This window comes from Myotis brandtii, unplaced genomic scaffold (assembly GCF_000412655.1).
Source record: "Myotis brandtii unplaced genomic scaffold, ASM41265v1 scaffold478, whole genome shotgun sequence".
NCBI lineage: Eukaryota > Metazoa > Chordata > Mammalia > Chiroptera > Vespertilionidae > Myotis > Myotis brandtii.
In genome coordinates, this window is record NW_005368264.1 from 1,548,108 (window position 1) to 1,570,982 (window position 22,875).

Below are 22,875 nucleotides of genomic sequence, written 5' to 3' on the forward strand. Positions count from 1 at the left end.
GGAAGTGGAGAATGCCTCCTATATGTTAGGATATTAGGTTAAACTCTCTGCATCTGCGAAATCTGCAGCTATACACAGATGAGAGGCCCATCTGGGACAAAGCAATGTGGTATATCAGTTCTCATTGTTCTTCTGACTTCCATGGCCATTTTGGAAATGGTCAAGTTTTGGTTTGATTTGGTTTGGTGGTGTTTTTGTTTTGTTTTGTTTTTTGTTGTGTTTTGTTTTTGTTTGGTTTTTTCTCTTTATCTGATTAGTCTGCAGTTCAACCCTAACCCTAACCCAGCCTGTCATTCTTGTCCAGGACAGTGGGGAGGCACACTTTCCACAGGATCTCAGAGGAGCCACCATGATAACCAGCTGAATAACACACACTTTATCAGTTGGGCTCCCTCCCCTTCCCCAATCCCGTCCCTCACTTCTAGTTCCTGGGCTCACCTCCCAAATAAACTTCCTCTTCCAAGATCCTCATCTCTAGCCCTGGTTTCTTACTAGTAAACAGGCCCTAGGAAACAGTATCTGAAATCAAGACAAAATGGTTTGTCCGTGGAATCAAGGGCTGACAGAGAAATAACTGACAAGCAACACGCTCTGAAAGTGTGATTTAGGAAAACAGCATTTCTAGGAGAAGGGATTCTTCTCCATCACTTTCGATGTGAGTTTCTTTGAGACCATACATGACCCTCCTGGTTTCATGCTGTGCCTTTTCCTTTTATTCTGCAGACTCTTCTGGGAGGCCCCAGTTCACCAAGTGCCGTTCACCTGAACTAGAGACGTTTTCGTGCTACTGGACAGACGGGGTGCATCACGGTTTCGGGAGCCCAGGCGCCGTGCAGCTGTTCTACATTAGAAGGTGCCACCTTCATGCCTTTCTGACTTTTATCTCATAGATTTTCTGCTTGAAGTGTGCTGAGTCCTGGGCAGTGGTAGGAATTGAAATGGTTTCTTTGGATGTTCTAAATGTATTCACAACTAGAGGCCAGGCCCATGGGCCTAAGCCATCAGTCAGACATCTTTAGCGCTGCCGTGGAGGCGGGAGAGGCTCCCGCCACCACCGCTGGGCTCACCAGCCTGGCTTGTGGCTGAGCAGCACTCCCCCTTTGGGAGCACACTGACCACCAGGGGGCAGCTCCTGCATTCAGCGTCTGCCACCTGGTGGTCAGTGCACGTCATAGTGACCAGTCATTCCGCCATTAGGTTGATTTGCATATTACCCTTTTATTATATAGGACTAGAGGCCCAATACACGAAATTTGTGCAAGGGGCTCGGCCCTCACAGCCTCGGTTTCATCCGGAAGGTCGTCTGGAAGGACGTCCAGAAGGACATCCAGAAGGTCGTTCAGCTGTCTGGTCTAATTAGCATATTACGCTGTTATTACTATAGATATTCAGGGAGCCCTGACTAGGTGTTGGGAACTACTTTAGGTGCCGAGATACAGCAGTGGTTACAGAGCTAAAGTTCTTGGTCTCATGGAGATTCCTCTTCAGTGAGGGAGGATAGACAATAAAACCTTGCAAAGTAAAATGGCAGCTGGTACTATGGTTTATTAAGAAAAGTAAAGCCGGAAAGAGGACAGAGTGTCAGCACTGTGTGCGACTATATGCGTGTGCATGAGTGTGTGAGGGTGAATGTGTGAAAGTGTAAGTGTGCATGTGGGGTGCATGGATGTGTATGAGTGTGTGAAGGTGAATGTGTGAAAGTGTGGGTGTACATGTGTGAGTGCGTGGTTCTGCATGAGTGTGTGAGGGTGTGAAAGTGTGGGTGTGCACGTGTGAGTGCATGAATGTGCATGAGTGTGAGTGTGAAAGTGTGGGTGAGTGTGTGTGAAAGTGTGTAAAGGGAGTTAGGGTGATATTTTGAACGAGGAGGTGATAGGAAGTCTCTCTAATGTAGTGCCTCATAGCAGAGACATAATAAACTGCAAGAGGCCACTTGAATACCTGGGGGAAATCGCAAGTGTGAGGCTGAGTTGGCAGGAGGCAGCACAGGTGGTGCCGGGTGGCAGATGGGAGCGCTGTAAGAAGGGTTGGGGACTAGCCAGGCCAGAGTGTGACGAGGCTGTAGGCCATCGGAGGGCTTTACTTTTCCTGGTCTATGGTGGGAACTCATGGGGGGTTTTTTGAAAAGATATATGTGTTAAGACTCAGTTTGGTTTCTACATTAAAAAATAGACTATATTCCTGTTGAATTACTTAATTCAATAAGGGACTGTAGTACTTTTCTATCTATTTTTGCCAGGAGTCCTTTAAAATAACAGTGAAACAGAGGTCTCCCAATATAATCACCACCCAACTCGTTTCTTTCTTACCCTTCACCTGACATTATTTCCAATACTACTTACTCTTAAGCTGTACCTTTGTGCTTGATTTTTAATATGGGGGCTCAAGCACTCTATCGTCTCCTCTTTTCCACCCAAACCCCAAGGAAGGCTTAAGCAAGATGCAAGGTTCACAGGACCCTATCTCCGATGCTGGTGGTATTTATCTGTCCACGCAGGACGCTGTCCACCCCACGGAGCAGCGGGGAGAGGGAAGGAAGGTGCCGCTAGCAGTTAAGGACGTAAGCTCAGGGCCAACAGCTGCATTGCGGCCTGGCTCTGGCCGTCGCTCACCAAGTGATGCGGGCAAATGGGTCAGTCTGTCCAAGCTCAGCTGCCTCGTTTGCAAAGCGGAGCTAATGGGCCTTGCCTCGTGGCTTCTGATGAGGGCTTTATTAGCTAACATGTGAAAAGCACTTAGCACAGTGCTTGGCACATGGTGAGTACGCAGAACGTGGTGGCTGCCTATTTTCATTACTGTGATAGAATAACAACTTAAAATAATAATGATGTAAAATTCCAGTTCTGGGCTACAAAATTGATTTTGATTCTTTACAATCGTTTGTGGCTCTTGGTATCCCATAAGAACATGTTGAATGCAGAGCTGGGGTGCTTCGTTTGCAAATAAGACATACAAGGCCTGGCCTTACCTACCTCCCAGGTGTGAGAGTGGTCTCTTGGATGTCCCCCCAAAGGGCACACAAAGATGAGATGGTTGGGTACCAAATGCTCTTTTTTTGTTTTGTTTTGTTAATGCTGCCACTGCAGAGAGGGAAGGGCCAGCAGCCAAAGCTGATTTGTGTTCGGGACGAGGAAGCGAAAATGTTTGGTAACACTTTTCAATATCTGTGGGTTGTGTTCAGAGAAGAAAGAGGTCTGATTTTGGAGGCTCCGTTTCATGTTTCCGCTCCAGCTCCTCAGAGAGCCAGCTCAGTTAGAACTAAGCCAGTTATTCATAAGCTCTCTGCACAGGACAGTTAACTAAACGAATGGACAAGAGCGGACGTGGGCCCACTTTATGAAAATGGGTTTCAGCAGCCTAGGATTCACCAAATTTAACCTGAACTAAAAGGCCAATCCCCAGGGGTGAAGCCTTCATACATGCACGTTTGTCCCTCCCCCTGTACGGCAGGGCCCATTCCCGGCCTCTGGGTTCCTCCGCGCAGCCAGGCCCCTTGGCATCCCTCATCCCAGCCCAGCTCTGTGCCAGCAGGAAGCCACTGAAAGTGGGCCAGGCAGAGGGGAGATCTCCGACATACGTAGAAGGATGCCATTGGTTTGGGCCCTAGTGGAGTTTGGGGTCCCAGGAGGGAAAATGATCACCTCCTCAAACCCCCTAAGCACAACCTTGTGATTACTGCCCATTTAAACTGGCTAGAGTCAGCATTTTGTGTTTTTTCTATAAAAATATAATTATTTTTAATATCTCGGCCAAAATAGCTTAAGCCCTACCCGGTTTATCTTGGAAGGGCAGAACCGAAGGGTCGGGAGGGTTAGGACTAGCTGCCCCGATGAGAGAACAGGCGTGTGGCAGGACAACAGCCGTGCACCCTGACTCTTGTCACTGTCTCTTAGAAGTCAGTTCCCAGGCAGCTCCTGGATCCACAGGCTCATGACTCCCCATCCCTGACACACAAGTAAAGCGGCGACATGATTACACCTAGAACCAGAGCAGGGGAGGGGCCTGGCCTTGGTAACTAAGGGCCAAGGGAGCCTAAACATGTGGGCTGTCTGTCAACAGGACAGAGCGAGGCAGCTGGCACCGACCTCCCCAGGTGAGCTGGAGCAGGGCAGCCCATCCAGGCCAGTCTCTGTCCCCCTGTGATGGAGACGGTGCCACATTCAGCCTCTGTGCTTGGAGGGAACTCGACAGGCACTGCCAAAGGCAGCTCTGAGTCCGGCAGAGATGCTGTGCCCTCTGCTCCTCACTCAAGGAAGTGGGCGCGTGAAGACCCAGTCCCCGAGGCTGTTTCCCTCATCTCTGCCATCACCCCTCACCCCACTCTATCATATCCTGGCTTTTTAAAAATATATTTTCTTGCCCGGCTGGGTGTGGCTCAGTGGTTGATCATTGACCTATGAACCAGGTTCAAATCCCCGTCTGGGCATAGGCCCAAGTTGTGGGCTCATTCCCCAGTAGGTGGCGTGCAGGAGGCAGCCGATCAATAATTCTCTCTCACCATTGATGTTTCTGTCTCCCTCTCACTCTCCTTTCCTCTCTGAAATTGATAAAAATATACTTTAAAAAAATAAAAGAAAGTTTCTTTCCCATGCCAGGCTGTGGGGGAAATTAGAAGGGACATGTTACTTTCCTGTCTTTTTCTAAGGAAAGGGTTACATTTTAAACTTAAAACACATGCTCTGTATGTAATGAAACCATTTGGTTTTTTGTCTAAATGTAATAGTTTAAAAATAAAGGTTAAATATTTCTTTAAAGCAAAATTCAACTTGGGTTCATGAGGGCGGGCGTTGGGAGCTGTGTTTGGAAGAGCACCCTGACCCATCCTGCTTCAGTTGTATGTGCTTTGGAGCTAATGGATTTGGGGTCATCCAAAGAGGGTTTGTGGTCCATGGGGGACAGGGGCCTGACATGCCAACATTGAGAAGCTGTGGAACACACAGAGCTAACCTGTCTAGGTCAAATCCAGACCTGGCAAGCAGTGGCCCACATCTTTAGGACATTTTAAAACCACCTTTAATACTATGAGTGTGCTAAACGCAGTTTGTATCCCTTCTGCCAGTGTATGGAAGCCTCATCCCCTGGGCTCTCTTGTTAAACCGTTCCCTTTCATGCACTATTATTTTCAGTTTGAAACTCAAGATAAAATAAATCGTATTATAGTTCAATGACCCACCTATTCCTAATGTTTAAAAATCTTTCTTCTACTATAAATGCACACATATATACATGATTTATCCTTGCTTCTACCCACATTTTTTCCCATCAGGGCTGAGTCTTCCTCTCATCCAAGGGTTTGCAACGTTTAAGAAACTCAACCAGAATTGAAGCGATGGTTCCCTGTCTGGGACCCTGGTGTTTCTGCCATTTGAATTCCAAGTTCTTTCAACAGCTGATGAGCAGCTGTCCCAAGGACCTCCTGATATTGCACAAGTTTCCTCCTGGTGCCAACAGACCAGCCTGAGAAACAGCTGGAAAGGAGGAAGCCTGTGTCTTTCCCCAGCGCCTCATTCCTTCCTCCCAGGCCCTGCCCTCCGCACAGTACCATCCCCCCACTCCCGGCAGAGCTCACAGACCTCCAGTCTGGCCTGCCAGCCCCCACACCTGGGGCTGCACGGGGCCACTCCTGCTGCCCATTTCCTCTGCCACAGATTCCCTGGCTCTATGTCTCCTTGATTCTTAAACCCTCTTTTCAAGCAGATAGCCTAGTGAAGAATAAAACAATAAGGACTCATTCCACCCAAGTAGCAATTCTAATTTAAGAAAGTATTTCCCAGTTATTCCATTGCCTCCTGCACCCCTCACTACATTCAGTCCCGTACTTCTCTCCCTAAATGCCTTTGACCACCCTGTTCCCTCCTTTCCTTTCCCTATTACCATCTATTAAACTTTACCCACCCTTCAAGGTTGCTAAGAAACACCACCTCCACCTTGAAGCCTTCTGTGAACAACCAGAGCAATCATTCCCTCTTCTGAACTCTTAGGGAGCCTAATGAGCACTTACTCACATTCCTTTATAATACAGTTTTTAATCATACCCCTAAGGCAAGAGTAACTCCTTAGACATGACTCTCCCATATGCCCAGCACAATGTTCTATATATAATTAATGCTTATTAAATATCAATGGAATGAATGCAGGAGACCAAAAAAGTACTGAGATGGTAATTTCTAGTTCTTTCTCCAACCTAAAGGTAGGGACCGAATCTTATGAATTATCACATCCGCACAGTGCTATATGGTGCTTGCCTAGTAGGACCCCAAACATGGCTTGCTGGGGTCAGTCAGTCAGACAGACAGATGGGACTTGGGAGAGCAGTGTTGCATCCTGTCACATGTTTGCACTATTCCCGCTGCGGGAGGCGAGTCGGAGCGTTCCTTTGATTGCTCTGCATTTTTGTTCAGGTCCCCATGGCAGCAGACCAGGGAATTTCCTTTCCCAAAACTCTGACTTTTGTCTGCAGTGAACTTCCCGGCATCTCTTTTCCATTCAATGCATGCCCTGCTGTGTCTTGCAGTCATCTGGGTAAAGGGCGCTCTCTGCAGCGTGGGGCAGAGATGAATAACTCCGTGGTGGAATGCAAATGTGAAGACCCAGCTTCCTTATTAACTCAGTGTTCTCCAAGTGTCCCTCTGTCCTTCGTGCTTTGTTCTGTTGTTCGTTTGTTTGTTTTCATCTGATCCAAGGTCTAGGAAAAGAGGAACTTGCTTGTGGAGAAACCAAAAAAAAAAAAAAAGGAACTCATAAGCAAATATGTTGATTCCATTCAGCCCATGTTTGTTTCCCCTTTTTTTTCTATATTCTGTCATTAAATGTCAATTTCTAGTTACAAAATGGAAAAGAAAAATGCTTTTCTGGGTTTGGAGAGACTTTTAGATTTCTGGGTTCATGCCTTCTGTCTTTTTCTGGGGTAGGGGAGAAGACGCTAGGATTTCATGTTCTCTGCATATCACTAGAATGTTTTGCATGTTTGAAATGTTCTCATGGCTCTTCATATAATTAAGGGGGAAAAATCAGAAGTATGGGAAGGAGTTTAAGGCATCAGGAAAACTCTCCCAAACATAGGACATCCATGGGGAGGTAGACATGGGACACGGTGGTCTAGAGAAGGGTGGTAACTGATTTTCCACCTCAAGGTCACCTGCACCTGAGTGTTACTCAGCCTGAAGAATGCCATCCACATGCCCTGGTTCCTTCCACCAGGAGTTGGAGAAACACCCAGGATTAAGGACTCGCAGTTCTGTGGGAATCTCTATAGTTTGGCAGTTAGTTGACTGTCCATTGTGTTTTAATGAAGGACATTTTTCAACCTCCCTTAGCCTCAGAACCCTCCTTTATAGAATGAGGATAATAAACCACCTACCAATGAATCACTTGGCTTAGGAGCTGGCACGTCACATGCAGTCAGGGAGTAGGTGTTCTTACTATTGGCAGAAGTACCAAACGGCCCCTGATCCTTCTGCAGACCCTGACAATGCCTACAAATGTGATACATGTTGGAAATAGTGTCACTAAAGTACTAGCTCATAAATATTTGTGTTCCCGCTCATTGAATCTGATTGTCAGGCACCTCGCTTTGACTTGAGCTATAGCATGGCTTTGGAACAATTCATCCTTTTTTACCCTCCATTTCAGGAACACTCAAGAATGGACTCAAGAATGGAAAGAATGCCCTGATTACGTCTCTGCGGGAGAAAACAGCTGTTACTTTAACGCATCGTATACCTCCATCTGGGTGCCCTACTGCATCAAGCTCACTAACAATGGTGGTACTGTGGATCAAAAGTGCTTCTCTGTCGAGGAAATAGGTAAATCACAGGTTTGTGTTTCATTTGACATGGCTTTAGATTAAGTAAGCGGGGAAGTCTACAACGTTCAAGTGTATTTGTGTAGGAAGACCTTGTCCCTGTGCTCGACAGGTGGATGGAGGTCTACTTGACCGGCATGAGATCAGCTGCTGAACAAGAAGGAAAGGGCAGGGGGGACTTAAGTTGGCTCTAATATAAGAGAATCTGGCAGCAAATGTTGAAAAGGAAAGAGTGGGAGCCTTGTGGAGTCTTCCTTGAGAAGGTGTTTAAGCTGGATTGCATTGTGTGCCACTGCGGGGGGCAAACTCAATGTACTCTTAAGATTCCTTCTCTCTTAATCATTCAATATGATTATTATATATCTGCTGATGTAGCTTGGCCTTCATCTCTTCCATTGCTCTAATAAGTGCCTAGATTTTCTTTTAACACAAAGCACAGTAACTCGGGGGGGTTACATTTACAAAACAGCCCAAATCCGTATAAAGACATGTTTATAAGATCTCCAGACAAACATTGGAGATAATCAGCGCAGTGAACTAAGCTGCAGACAGACTACCCCTTGCCCATCATGTGGACACAGGGGAAATGCAACAAAAGAACACAAGCAGCTATAATTGGGATGTTTAAACTATAGTAGTATAAACAGCTAAGTGGAAAAAAATCAAAGAAGGACTTTGAGTAGCTGACATCGGTGCCTCAAATCTACCCACAAAAGCTCATTTGTTGCGCATAAGAATTCCTTGGAGCTTCTCTCGGATGGGCTGTTCTTGTCTGGTTTCCCAGGCATCAGCAAATGGAAAGAGACAGAGAGAAAGTGGCTAGAAGCTGCAGAGAAAAACAAGTAGATCTGATAGCCTAACTTTGAGAGAGAAAATTAAGAAAACTTAAGCAGAAAAGAGAACCTAACTGCATAGGTTAGAGAGACTACTGAGTATATGTCCTAACACGCATACGTGTAGCTATTGAGTGGCTAAGTGGGTAGTACTAAGAATACTGGGTCAAGACCCATGTCCTGACCCTGTGTCTGCCAGTTGCCAGTCCCACTCTTTTACCTGACTGAGTCACTCAGTGCCAGCCATGAGCTGGGCACTAATTGGGCACTGTGCCCAGGTGTGATGGCTACAGAATAAATAACATACAGTCAAGTCAGAGAGTCAGGCATGTTGGCAAATAATTGCGATAAATAATAAATAAGTACCATAGTGGGTTCTGGACTCCAGGTGTGTGGGACACATAGCCAGCCAAGGTGGGAGCCAGAGGTGCGACAGATTGACTGAGGAAGGGCTGCCCCGAGATGGTGACAGTTCGCTTGCTCCTTAAAGCATGTGTGGGGGTTGCCAGGTGTACAAGATGGGCTGTGTCTTCCAACAACTACTACATTCCAAAAGTGACAAATAGCACAGAAATTTCAAAGACTCCGGAGCAGTTAGGCAGGCCCGACTGGTCAGCCACAGAAATCAGCAGTGATGCCCCACAAAGGAATTGGGACTTTATCTTACTGGCAAGGGGCACATTTGAGGATGTTTAAGCAGGGACATGACCTAAGGATAGTAATAGCTAACACTTCCAAAGCATTTATCATGATTCAGATCTAATAACCATGGGAGATAGGGTCTTATCATTCCCATTTTACAGATGATGAAACTGAGGCTCAGAGCATTAAATGACTAGCCCTGAGTCAATTTGGAGATGTGTGCAGTCTCAGGTGCCTTTTAAACATCTCAGTGGAGTTGGCAGGTATGGCACATGGAAGTATAGAGGTCAGGAGAGGTCGCCATGCCTTCTCAACAGGGCCCGTTCATCTTCTATTTAAAGTAGGGAAATTTTAAAGATGTCACATGAGTAATATGTTTTAGAAAATCTCCCATGAAAAACATTTTTTATAGTTCGGTTACTTATAAGGTTAAGCTTTGGTTATCAGAACATCAGTCCCCAACAAATCCAGAAAAGAAGGTATTACTGTCAGTATGTGGCATATGTAGCTTAGCTGTTTTGCAAATCACTCTAATTTAATTTCCCAAATGTAGTTATGATTAGTCAAATTTGGACTTTATTTTTTTTTAAGTGGTGCTCACTCCACAGTGGCCAATAGCAACCTCCCTCACAGAGAATGTTTCGGCTTTGGTTGAAAGAGGAGTTCCCCTCTTTAGCCACCAAATTTTAACAGCCAGTAAGAGCTTCTCACAGGGTATATTTGTAGGCTAATCTCTGATCATCCCTGGGGACCCAGACGTTGCCACATTCCAGGTGACCTCCATATAATAGAAAAGAAAGTACATTTGCCCTAGCCTGTTTGGCTCAGTGAATAGAGCGTAGGCCTACGAGACTGAAGGGTCCCAGGTTCGATTCCGGCCAAGGGCACATACCTGGGTTGCAGGCTCGATACCCAGTAGGGGGTATGCAGGAGGCAGCCAATCAATGATTCTCTCTCATCATTGATGTTTCTCTCTCTCTCCCTCTTCCTCTCTGAAATCAATAAAAGAAATATTTTTTTTAAAAAAGAAAAGAAAGTAAATTTTACTCCATGTCTAGTACTGAGACCCAAATAGCAACAATTTATTGGGGACTATCTAAACAGGGGTGGGGAACATCTGGCTTGAGGGCCTTATAAGGTCCTCGAAACCATTTGGTCTGGCCCTGCCACGGCAGTAGGAGTGAGTTAATTAAATGTTTGGCCAAATATAGCAGACTAATTTTTAAGTTGATAATTTTGTATGGCCCACGAATGATGTTATAAATATCCAAATGGCCCTTGGCAGAAAAAAGGTTCCCCACCCCTGATCTAGAATGTACATTTTGATAGAGTTCCTGGCTTTACAGTCCATCTTTCTCTTCATCGACCTTTGGGAAATTGTGGTCTTTGTGGTGCTAATAGGCGAAATGCAGCAGATCTACCCGAGAATGTGCAGTTGGTAGAAACCAAGCAAAACACTGTTGCCAGTTGTTCACATGGGTTGAGTGGAGGAAAACAGGGCAGCGTCACCATCTGAGAGAGCCGTGCAGTGCCTCCCTCCTTAGGTCTGGGGAAATGATCGCACGTGGCTGGGAAGACCAGCCAAGGAGCACTGGCTGAGTGTTGGGAAGGACTGTGCTGGTAGCAGCACAGAAGTGAGTGAAGCAAGGCCCTTGCCCCAGGTCATGAACAGTTTGAAAGAAAAAAGACTCCTCTACCCCGAGTCCCTAATACAGCCGCGTGTTTAAATGCCATAGGTCTTTCTGACTCTGTTCCTTAGTTAGAATGAATCCCTTTGCCAAATCCCAAAGCATTAATTCTATCAGAGCTCGAAGAAATGCAAAACCCAGACGATCTTTAAGAAAAGTTATAGTTCAGACTTTAAACTCGAAAAGGACTTTTATACGGGATTTTTAGAGTTACACACAGATCACCCTTAAGGAAAAAAATGGTGCTCTCTAATAAAGTGAGAATAGACTGATAGGACTATTAGAAGAATTGAGAGTATGAATAATGAAATGTGTAAAGTAATGTGGTCTCTTCAGAAGAAAGCATTCCGTCACTCCCCAGCTGTGTACTAACTCTCCATTGAAACGCACAGTACAACCAGATCCACCCACCGGCCTCAACTGGACTTTGCTGAACACCAGCCTGACGGGGATTCATGCGGACATCCAGGTGAGATGGGAGCCACCGTCCAACGCAGATGTTCAGAAAGGCTGGATCGTCCTGGAGTACGAGCTGCAATACAAAGAGATAAACGAGACCCAATGGAAAATGGTAAGATATCACTACAAATCACACTGGAAACCTTTTGAATTGTCTTCCTTTTATTCAACACCCCCTCTCATGGGTATATGTCCTTTTGACCTAGTACCACATGGCCATGCTATATGCTGCATCATTTCTTATTGGAGGAAAATAATCAGAAAAGTATCATCTTGAGGTCCTGTCCAACAGCATGGAGCTTCTATGGAAGCCTCTGGAAGGAAAAGGATACTATGTCCCCAGTCATCCTTGCTGTCCAGTTTAACTTTAGAACAAACTTGCTTACTCTAGCCACTTAGCTGTCTTTGGGGATGTGGCTAAACATGGGAAGGGTCATGATCAAGGTCAACAGTGAGCTACGACTAAATATTCTCCCATGATGTTAGTTGCTACTCCTCACAAGAGCTTCGTTAAAATAAGTTCTTGAGTGACTCCAGGAGGGAAACGGAGGGAGGGAATGTGCCCTTTAGAGGCTTCAGAAGGATATTTGGTTAAATACCTCAGGGGACAATCAAGCTAAGAGGTTTTTAAGTCTGCAAGGAGCATGGTACTGGTTGACCTCTGAACTCCTCACTTCCTTGCCAAGCGTGTGGGAACCGGGCACTTAGATAAATTCCGCATGGCACACAGCACGAAGAAAAACAGGATTATCATGCTGCTCCCAATATAACTAATTCTAAATCAGTCTGACCACAGCCACAGCCCCGGCCAAGTCCAGTGGTTTCTGGCCAGGCATCAGTCATGCCCAGCGGCTGGCACAGCCTCACTGCCGACTCCTCAGACACCGGGCCCTGTCCATTCAGTGAGCTGCTGAAGAAGCGGCTGATTTTGTCACCGGAGGAAAGCTAAATTTGGAGCAGCTTTGCACAGTTAAATATTGGGTTTTGAGGTTCTGTTTTCGGCATCGTTTTAATTTAGATATCCATTCTGTGACCTGGTGTAAAAAAAGCCTGGTTGGATGCTGAGTCAAATGAGACTTTCTAAATCCAAGCTCGTCAAACATGTAGCCAGCCACCAGGGAGTGAAATAACCACTGTACTCAGGTACCCCAGGGCAGCTGATCTCAATGCAGGAACTGTAGACCCCTGAGGGTCCCTGAGACCCTTTCAGCGAGTCCGCAAGGTCAAGACTATTTTCATAATAATGCTAAAATGTTATTTCTTTTTTTCACTGTGGTGAGATTTGCCCTGATGGTACAAAAGCAGTGATGGGGAAACTGAGGCCGCCTTAGCACAGAGCATGGCAGTAATACCGACTCGTACTGCTGATCACGGAGCACTCACAGGGAAGGGAGGGAGGGAGCCAGTTGCACACAAGAGAGCCCTTGATGCAGCTTTGAAAATTTTCAGTTTTGTTCCAGCCCGACCTTTGAGGACACAGCTTTTTAATATTCTGTGTGCCGCGTGGAAGTCCAGGTAAAGCGCTTTTGCTGCCTACGCGGTGCTGATGGTTGTCTTGAGGAAAAGCACTTACCCAGCGGGGCTGCCAGTGGAACTCGCTGCTTCTGTAGGGAACCCGGTTGGGAGCACCAGTTGTACCTGGAAGAACCACCGGTAGACTGATAGATTTGAGTTAGCAAATATTTGGCAAACATTTCTTGAAAAAAAATGAAGTAAGCTCATCACTTCAAGAAAAACAATTGACAGTATTTGTTGCCGATGAAAAATCCGAGCTTACAAGGGAAAATCGGAATTTTGGAAAACCTTCTTGTACAACCATGAACTTGCTAGCTTCCTATCTTTGAAGACACTCCTGATGAGATGAATGATGATACCGTTAGCAAACGTGATTTTTTATATTGCATAGTAAAATATGTGTACATTTAGAAAATCTGCATAACTCAGGAAACCGATCTTTTCCAAATGATCAGTACGTGATGTAATGAAAATCACGCATGGGGAAATGGTCCATTCAGAGTATCAGAGGGAATAGTGGATGCTAACGGTACAGCGTACAGAAGATTCACTGATACAGTTTCCAATTCCACACTGTAGCTAACCTCTAAGAAAATACCACTTGCTGAGTTTGGCTGTTGGTGTTAAAGAATAGCCACAATTATCTGAAAAGCCTATCAAAATACCCTTCCTTTTCCTCAATTTTGTTCATGCATGTCAACCAAAACAGCACATCCTAACAGGTTTAGTTAGGAGCAGATGTAAAAATACAGCCATCTTCTACCAAACAGATTTGCAAAAATGTAAAACAATGGCATTCTTTTCACTATAATCTTATCGTTTGGGAAAGTACAATAATTTTTATAAAAATATATTATGTTACCATTAAATCAATTTATTGTTTTAATTTTAAAATTAGCACATTTTAATTCTGTTTTCATTCCTAATATGGTAAATAATGATAGTATAACCCAAATCAACCAAATCTTTACGATTCACAATAATTTTTAAGAGTGTCAAAGAATCCTGAGACTAAAAAGCTTGGCAAGCTAGAAAAAGCAGGGATGTATTTCAGAACATTAGAATTCATTCATTTTCTAATCATAGTTTCAAGCCTGAAAGACCCGGGCATGTAGTCATGTCTAAGCTACAAGTAGGTAGCTTGCATCCTGAGCTATGAGCTAGGTGCATGGGAGCCTGGGACTCAGTCAAGTGATGCTCAGAGCTGCCTCCCAACAAGGCCTCATCACACTCTTCATTGTACCCTGCTAAACGTCACATTAGATAGTTCCAAGGGGTCCATTAATGTTTACTTACCTTTTATGAGTGAAGGTACATATTCATAGTATTTGTAAGGTTGGTCATTTGCAAGGGTCTCAACTAAAGTGGTCGTGAATATCAAGGGCCTCTTCATAAGAATCGCCCTCTCTCTGGAAGAAACTCGCAGTCAAATGGGTTATGAGCACGAATGCCATAAGCGTAAAAAGAGGGGAGGTTTGGAAGTAGAAGGGAAAAAGGCTAGTGTTTGTTGCTTATATCGGGAATTCATGTTACCACTTGGCAATGTTGAATTTGGTATTGTGTCTTTTTTTAAATTAAATGCATTTTTAATATAAAAGTAATACTAATGACCATGTAGTTACTTACACTATTTGCCTGCTAGATAAGTTAATAATTGATGGTTTTCTTTCAGGACTTAACGAGTGGCATAGAATTATCTATAGCGTATGAGCCATCTCTTGCTCACCCACTGTATACCTAAAGATAATGAAGGCGTTGTTTGTCCCCAGAGAATTGGCAGTCTAATATAGAAATCTGAGCAGGAAAACTCCAGAAGTAATATATGATGTGTATTATCTGGCAGGATGGTAGGGAAGGTGCCAGGAAAGACTCCTTAGAATTTCAGCAATGCTTACACTTAGGCTTGGCCAGAATGGGCGTTCCCTCGAAGGCAGGTGGCGGAGTTCCATGTGGCGGTGGGAGCTGTGTGAGCAGGTGAGATATGAGCAGATGGAGTGTGGTGTGGTGGGTGTGGAGGGCTGAGAGAGGACGGAGAGGGGGCCATGGGTCCAATGAGAGCCCCTGTCTGCTTTTGTTATTAGTAAAATCTGTAAAGAAATAACATTGGTGACAATAGCAGAGAAATTAGGGTGTTAAGAATGAAAACATAGGCTTTGAAAATATTTCAAGAAAAATAATAAGTTTAATACGCAGAATTCCACTTTTAAAAAACCTTTTAGGCATGCAACATTCCATACATTGAGAAGCGTCTTTACACAGTGCAAAATTACCATCCCATGTACAGAGGGGAACACATAAGAGATACTTTGTGAGTAGCAGCTAACTGAGGTGAAAGGAGAATTTGTTTTAGAAACTAAAGGTCCAGCTTCTGACTTAGCAAAACAAATTAGGAGAATATTTATGTGAAAGATCTATGCTGTTGAAAAGATGAGTGTTCCTAGCCTTTTATAAACAGGAACGGCGTGTTCTACCAGGAAATATACAAAAAGCACATACTGGATACTTAGTCGGAATGTTTGCCTTAGAGGAGAACACCCTCATAACTGGGTCTGCTTCTTTGATAGTGACATGTTTTAAACCTGTAACAGCCTCACCTGCCCTTCCCTGGAAGGTAAAAGAACATCCTGGCCTTAAGGCTTATGGGACCCTGGTGTTAATTACCAAGCACTCCTGTGACTTTTCTTTGCAGATTTTGAATAGCACACTATTTGGGAGTGGCTTTGAACCTTCTAGAACACTCAGATTATGTATGTAATTGCTTTTACTAGAATTATTTGAAAATTCAATTAAGCCTTAGCCAGTTTGGCTCAATGGATAGAGCATTGGCCTGTTGACTGAAGGGTTCTGGGTCCGATTCTGGTCAAGGGCATGTACTTTGGTTGCAGGCTCCATCCCTAGCCCTAGTTGGGGAGCATACAGGAGGCAACCAATCAATGATGTGTCTCTCTCACATTGATGTATCTGTGTGTGTGTGTGTGTGTGTGTGTGTGTGTGTGTCTCCTCCTCTCTTCCACTCTCTCTGAAATCAATGGGAAAATATCCTTGGGTGAGGATTAACCAAAAAAAAGAAAGTTCAATTAAGACAACCATAATTTTCCTAGGACCCCTTCCAATTCTTTGATCATATGAACGACTACCCAGAATTTCCAAAGGATGACTATGATTTGTTTTTCTATTCTTATGTTTTCATACAAAACTATGATATCACAACGGGTAGGCAAACATACCTGTAGTCTTCTTTATAGTTCTGTCATTTTTCCATAAAAATTTTATTATGCTTTGATGTTAGGATATTTGGCAGCCTGGTCTACATAAGTCTATCAAATCTCTGGGTCTATACCAAAATAAGTTTGAGGCCTGTTGTCCATAGAACAAATGATTCTTTGTAAAGTTATTTGCCTTGATCTTTCTTTAAATAGCAACCACCCAGTGCATTTTCACAATATTACCTACTTTACAGATGAATGCAGATGAGCCTTGCAGAGTTTATTGCATTGCATGTTGACTCTCTAACCAATAAGTGTTACGTTTTGTCTTGAAAGATGGACCCTGTGTTGTCAACATCCGTTCCAGTGTACTCACTGAGACTCGATAAAGAGTATGAAGTGCGTGTGAGATGCAGACAACGAAACTCAGAAAAATACGGCGAGTTCAGTGAGGTGCTGTATGTAACACTTCCTCAGATGAGCCCGGTGCCATGTGAAGAAGGTAAAAATGAAAGATTAAAGTGGCAGCCACGATGGCTTTCGTCGATATATAGTGATGCATTCCCTGAACTGTGTTAGGGTGTTGTCCAAATCAAGATACATTAGCAGCTCATGTTGGGGTGACCTCGAGCTCACTCTCTAGAGCAGGTATAACCCATTAAAAAGCAGGAGGACGATTTAGTGTTTGAATCCTTTAATTCAGGAAAAGTTGTGGGATAGATGCAAGTTACAGAGGGGAAGGTGTTAATGAGGGTTATCTCTAGATATCTGAATTTCAGGTGATTCTATAATTCTAAAATTTGCTACAGTGAGTTGTTTGCATTTATAATCAGGAAAAAAATAGTTTTCAAATACATAATGAAGAAATTCTGCATCTCTAAGGTGGATGCACTACATGGCAGCTAAGAGGAAGTCGAACACTGAGTCAGCGCAGGTAGTCAAAGGCGGGTGCTGTTTGTTGTTAGAAAGCTCGGGTGTGGCTTGTACCTGGAGAAGTCTTAATAAGTAGTGGCCAGTTATGCCTGAGAATGGCCTGGAACATCTGGAGATCACGTACAAGAGAAATACACAGATAATGAACGTTTAAAGACATGAAGCCTGTGAATTCATAATACGAGAATTCAAGTGTTGGAATACAGAAATCAAGAAGGCTGCTTGATATTACGTGTATAAAAGGTTATCACTCCCGAATGAGAATGGGCTATAGCTCATCTCCATTAAGGATGAGGTTTGTTAAAGGACAATCGCAGGCTACAGAGAAATGAAATGTGTATTTCTGCATTTACTGTACAGGTAGCATCCATGATACTAAATAACACTTGAGTCAAAATGTCTATAACTCCATTTTTTACCTAAGCTCTATTCAACAGGCTTGCTATTTCAAATAATTTGATATGATGAAATTCTGGTTTATAAAACACACTTGCCACACGTCCTTTAAGCTTATTGTGATGGCATTTCATTCGCTTAACATAGATTATTTTAACTGACTTCTTCTTCCATGGTAAAAAGAAGAAAACAAAGCACCAGCTTTATGCTATGTTCCTGAACATGTCATTTACATAAAACTAAAAATGCCACCAGACACAAGTGGTGTTCTCTTTCCCACTGGTTCTCCGTAACACCCATAATATCTCCCGGGGCGATTTTAGTAAGTGAACAAGAACATTAAAATACGGAAAGTATATCACAGTAGAAAGGCCTCCTTTTTAGTAAGGCAACATTAAAGTAAGTACCACCTGACCTTCTTAATTAAAACGCGGTGAACCTCCACCAGTGCAGTAAGAAGGCTGGGAACCAGCTGCAAGGCACTTGTTTTTAAGGAACAAAATAGAAATTGTAGAAACCGATTTCCCGAAGTCTGCTGCAGAGTTTATGAAAATCTGAAGGAGGGAGCCCCCGTAGTGATCTCCTGTCCAAGGAGTTTTTGAAGCTGTGAAATGATAAGCTCTGCAAGTCTAAAAAGTTTCCTTTGTGGTTCAACCATAAGAACTCTGCCCGGCCAGTGTGGCTCAGTGGTTGAGCGTCAACCTATGAACCAGGAGGTCACAGTTCGATTCCTGATCAGGGCACGTGTCCGGGTTGCGGGCTCAATCCCCAGTAGGATGTGTGCAGGAGGCAGCCCATCCGTGATTCTCTCTCATCATTGGTGATTCTCATCATTGATGTTTCTCTCTCCCTCTCCCTTCCTCTGTGAAATCAATAAAAATATTAAAAATAAAATAGAAAATAAATAAAAACTCTGCCCCCATCTTTCTGATAGATCCTCAGTCTGGAGGATAAAAACTCTCACCACACTTTTAAAAAAGGAACCAAGTAGACGGTATTGAGGTAAAGTCCCATGTTGCTCAGCAGACCTGTTTGCTAGAGCTGAAGCCTCCAGTGACACCCCTGAACATATAGGACACATACAGCAGTTTTTCCTTATAACGTGGACTGTGCTTAAGCTGTGTGTTTGTTTGTTTTTTTAATGTGAAAGGAACAGAACAGACCACTATTCTAAATTGTTGTGTTCTGTTTTCAGTGATTATCAGTGAAATCACTGACTACTAATGGATACAAATTAGGGAATATGTTTATATGAAAAAAGAAACTGCAATGTCAACTTCAGCTCTTGGTAATCCTGTGAGTGAGATATTGTTCTCCTGTGTTTCAGATTTCCGGTTCCCGTGGTTCTTAATCATTATCTTTGGAATGTTTGGGCTGACTGTGATATTTTTATTCGTGTTTTCTAAGCAGCAAAGGTAGGTGTGACATAGTCTGCCTTCATGTTTCTACCAGTTGTTTGGCTTTCCATGTGTGTTTCCATTCGTTATTTGGTGTTTTCTTTTGCAAATCATGAGTGAAAATTGTAATGAACCCAAGAAAATGTCACCTCCAGTTATATATTTACCACTTGGGTGTGTGCGTCAGAGAGGGTTCGCAGGTTGGCCTTCTCTCTGGGACGTTGTGCAGGACATGGAGAGGCTAGGGGCCGCGCACCTGGCTATGCACCTCCTAACAAGGCTGTTTCTCAGAGCCGCCTCCTCGCCCCCTCATAGTCCCGAACAAGGTCACACATTCACACGAGACCACCGGGAGCTCTGTGCCTTTGGCTGAGCGTCACACTGTCCTAATCTGATGTACAAGCAAATTGAAGTGGCAAACTAAAGCCACCAAGATAAACCAGTCTAATACACCCTTGTCAGACTTCCTAGCATGGCAATTTCAAGTAATTTCAAGTTTTATTTAAATTATTTGGATACTGCCCTGGCCGGTTTGGCTCAGTGGATAGAGAGTCGACCTGTGGACTGAAGGGTCCCGGGTTCGATTCTGGTCTAGGGTACATGCCTGGGCTATGGACTCGATCCCCATTGGGGGCATGCAGGAGGCAGCTGATCAATGATTCTCTCTCGTCATTGATGTTTCTATCTCTCTCCCTCTCCCTTCCTCTCTGAAATCAATAAAAAATATATTTTTTAAAAAACTTCTAATCCATTTGGATACTTATGATTTGCTATTTCAAACGCATGTGTCAACACAGCTTAAATTCTTTCTAAGTTTGAAGAGAGTCCTGTCTGTGTTCTCTGGGAGGTAAAAGACTCGGGTTCCAGATGTTATTCTGCCACTGTGTTTGACCTGGGTGATCCTTTAACCTCTCTGGGTCTTCATGTTCTCATGGGTATTATGGTCGATTTTGTGACCATTAAATTTCCCTGGAGTTGTAAGATCTGTAATTCTATGTTTCTTCCTGAAAGAAACTTGGTGTAGACTACAAGAAATTTTCATACAACATATAGGAAAAATTATTGATCCTGATTGCCAGTTTTCTTACATTTAGAATATTTTTAGAGTCCCATGAGTTAATCTAGCCCCTTCCCCTAGAACAGTGATGGCGAACCTATGACACACGTGTCAGAGGTGACACGCGAACTCATTTTTTTGGTTGATTTTTCTTTGTTAAATGGCATTTAAATATATAAAATAAATATCAAAAATATAAGTCTTTGTTTTACTATGGTTGCAAATATCAAAAAATTTCTATATGTGACACGGCACCAGAGTTAAGTTAGGGTTTTTCAAAATGCTGACACGCCGAGCTCAAAAGGTTCACCATCACTGCCCTAGAACTAGGGTCACCAACACTCCCAGTTTGTCTGGGACTTGCCTTTTTTTAGCACTAGAAGTCCTGTGTTCTGAGAAATCCCTGAGTTCCAGGCAAACTGAGATGGTCGGTTAACCCACCCAGAACAGCAGACAAGTTCCCCAGGACAAGCCAAGAGGCATCTGCAAATCAAAATGCGGTCTATGTGAAGATACATAAAAGCTTTCTAATTTTATATTTGCAGTTGTATGGATAGCATTTGTCAACCTCCAAAAAGAACAGGAGTAGCAGGAAGAATGCTCAGCATCTGGAGTTCTATAGTGAGCCTGCCACGTCTCCAGGGGAATCTGCAAGGGTTCCTGTGGGAGAGTGGCTTTACAATGTCGGCTGATGGGGAAGCAAAATTCTCACTGAGGAAGTTCATTTTGCACATCACTTCCTAGCAACATGTCCATTTTACAGACACAACTGTTACTTCTTTGGGGGGAAAATAGTAAAAGAATAAATACCTTTTTAAAAGTATATCTTATTGATTTCAAAGAGGAAGGGAGAGGGAGAAAGAGATAGAAACATCAGTGATGAGGAGAATCATTGATTGGCTGCCCCCTGCACACCTCACACTGGGGATCGAGCCCACAACATGGGCATGTGCCCTGACCGGGAATCAAACCGTGACCTCCTGGTTCATAGGTCGATGCTCAACCACTGGGTCATACCAGCTGGGCTAAATACATTTTTAGACCTTTAATTAATTTATATATTTAAGTAACACCAACAACAAAGGAGTCAATTTATTTTGTTGATTAATTTTAATTCATTGATCTGTACAGTTGAAGGGCTAGTTTATATGGAACTGCAGCCGATAAAACCCTGATGTATATAAAGTAATTTCCTCTTGACATTAGCTGTCGATGTTGAGTCATTGTGAAAGCTAAATAAATGTTAGGTAGTTTAAATATATTAGCTAATAATATTTCAAAGAAAAAAATAACACTCTCCAAAAATAGGATTTCGGCCCTAGCAGGTTTGGCTCAGTGGATAGAGTGTCAGCCTGCAGACTGAAGGGTCACGGGTTCCATTCTGGTCAAGGGCACATGCTGGGTTTTGGGATCAATGATTCTCCTCATTGATGTTTCTATCTCTCTCTCCCTCTCCCTTCCTCTCTGAAATCAATAAAAATATATTTAAAAAATAGGATTTCAAAGAAAGTATATTAACCTCTGTCAGAAAAGTGTTTTCTATGAATGATGAAGTTCTTACCTATAGTTTGTTCAAAACCATCAAATTGTAACAGTTTTAGAAATGGTTTTGTACTTCCAGATTTCCTGTGCTAACGTAAGTTCTTTGCAGAAAAGAAGTACATGTTTTCTTTCATTTGCCCATAAAAATCTTTATCGTCATCTAAATTTCCGTGATTTAATGGAAGTAGGAAATGGTAGACCACATTGGCCAGCAGGTGTGGAAAGAACATGTAGTGCTAGCAATTAGAACAGTAATTAGACTGAGGTGCCCTGTGAGCCTTCCCAGAGCCTTAGGCTGGGAGGCGCTTCAGGGCCTCCGTGTCTTTGCTTGAAGTTTTGAATCCACTTCTCCTTTTTCAAGTCCAGGTAGTGGAGTCCATGCTCGCAAAACTTGAACTGTAACTTGGATTTCAGTAAGAGGATAGCAAAGTCACAAACATAGTTTCATGCCAGGGTCATCTCTGTTCTAGACTCTGTGGTTCCCACCATATGACTCGCCCCCAGCCTTGGAGCTGTTACTAATCAGGAAAGAAATAATAACGGAGTCAGCGTGAAACAGCAGGGCACGCAGAAAGCTGAAACCAGCCTGCCGACCTGTGTTTTGTTACTGGATGTTGTTTTGATTTGAAGTAAAGATTTTGCTACAGAGTGTTGTACAAAAATATGGAGTTTCCACATAGAAAGTCATATTTGCAGATTGTCTTTAAAAACTGGAAGATCTAGCGAAACTGTGTTGATGGGACCCTCTGGCAACCTACGCTGAGCAGGGGCCCAGCTGTCCCATCTGGGAAGGGCATTCTCTGGTTTGTCACCATGCTCATCTCTCCCTGTGGCATTGCCACTGTCTTGTCTCATTCACAGGCAGGACATTCTTGGGCCCTGTGGGCCACAGGATTGGGCACCCTGGCATCAGGTCAACCGCAACTCCCAGAAAGCTAACTACCAACACGTGCTTCCATGTGTCAGCCTCTTCTAAAAAGGGAGGCACACATAAAAATCAAGCGCTAGACACTTGGGGCTCTTTGCTTCCTCTGACTAGGGTTTTGGTACGTTTCTGTATGTTTCAAACATTGGAAACATCTATTTAGAGATGCAGAACCAAACAAGAGCAGCACCACAGGGACAAAGGCCGGGTTCTGCCGGGTGACTTAGATTTGAGCCCAGCTGTGCCAAATATTAGTGCATGACTTGAACACCTGCCCTGAACCTCTGACTCTACACAGAAGGCCCTCTCCCTCCCTGGTAGTTGTAAGGACTGCATGAAATGTTCCGTTTTATAAAGGGCCGAATGCTGAGTGTCTGGGCTCTCTGGGCCATGCAGTCTCTGTCATAGGCAACGCAGCCATAGAGAGTATGGAAACTGATGAATGTGACTGTGTTGCAGTAAAACTTTATTTATAAAA

At 43.8% G+C, this 22,875-nt stretch overlaps 1 protein-coding gene across 2 annotated transcripts in view; it reads left to right on the forward strand.

Annotated features, from left to right (window-relative positions):
- Positions 1–22,875, forward strand: part of GHR (growth hormone receptor) — a 208,761-nt gene that overhangs the window by 180,563 nt on the left and 5,323 nt on the right. For both annotated transcript variants that reach the window (XM_014547517.1, XM_014547516.1), the window contains 5 exons: positions 724–853; positions 7,633–7,805; positions 11,360–11,538; positions 16,484–16,649; positions 18,804–18,891. In XM_014547517.1, the coding sequence (XP_014403003.1) occupies positions 724–853; positions 7,633–7,805; positions 11,360–11,538; positions 16,484–16,649; positions 18,804–18,891 (736 nt within the window). The remainder of the gene's footprint in view (positions 1–723; positions 854–7,632; positions 7,806–11,359; positions 11,539–16,483; positions 16,650–18,803; positions 18,892–22,875) is intronic.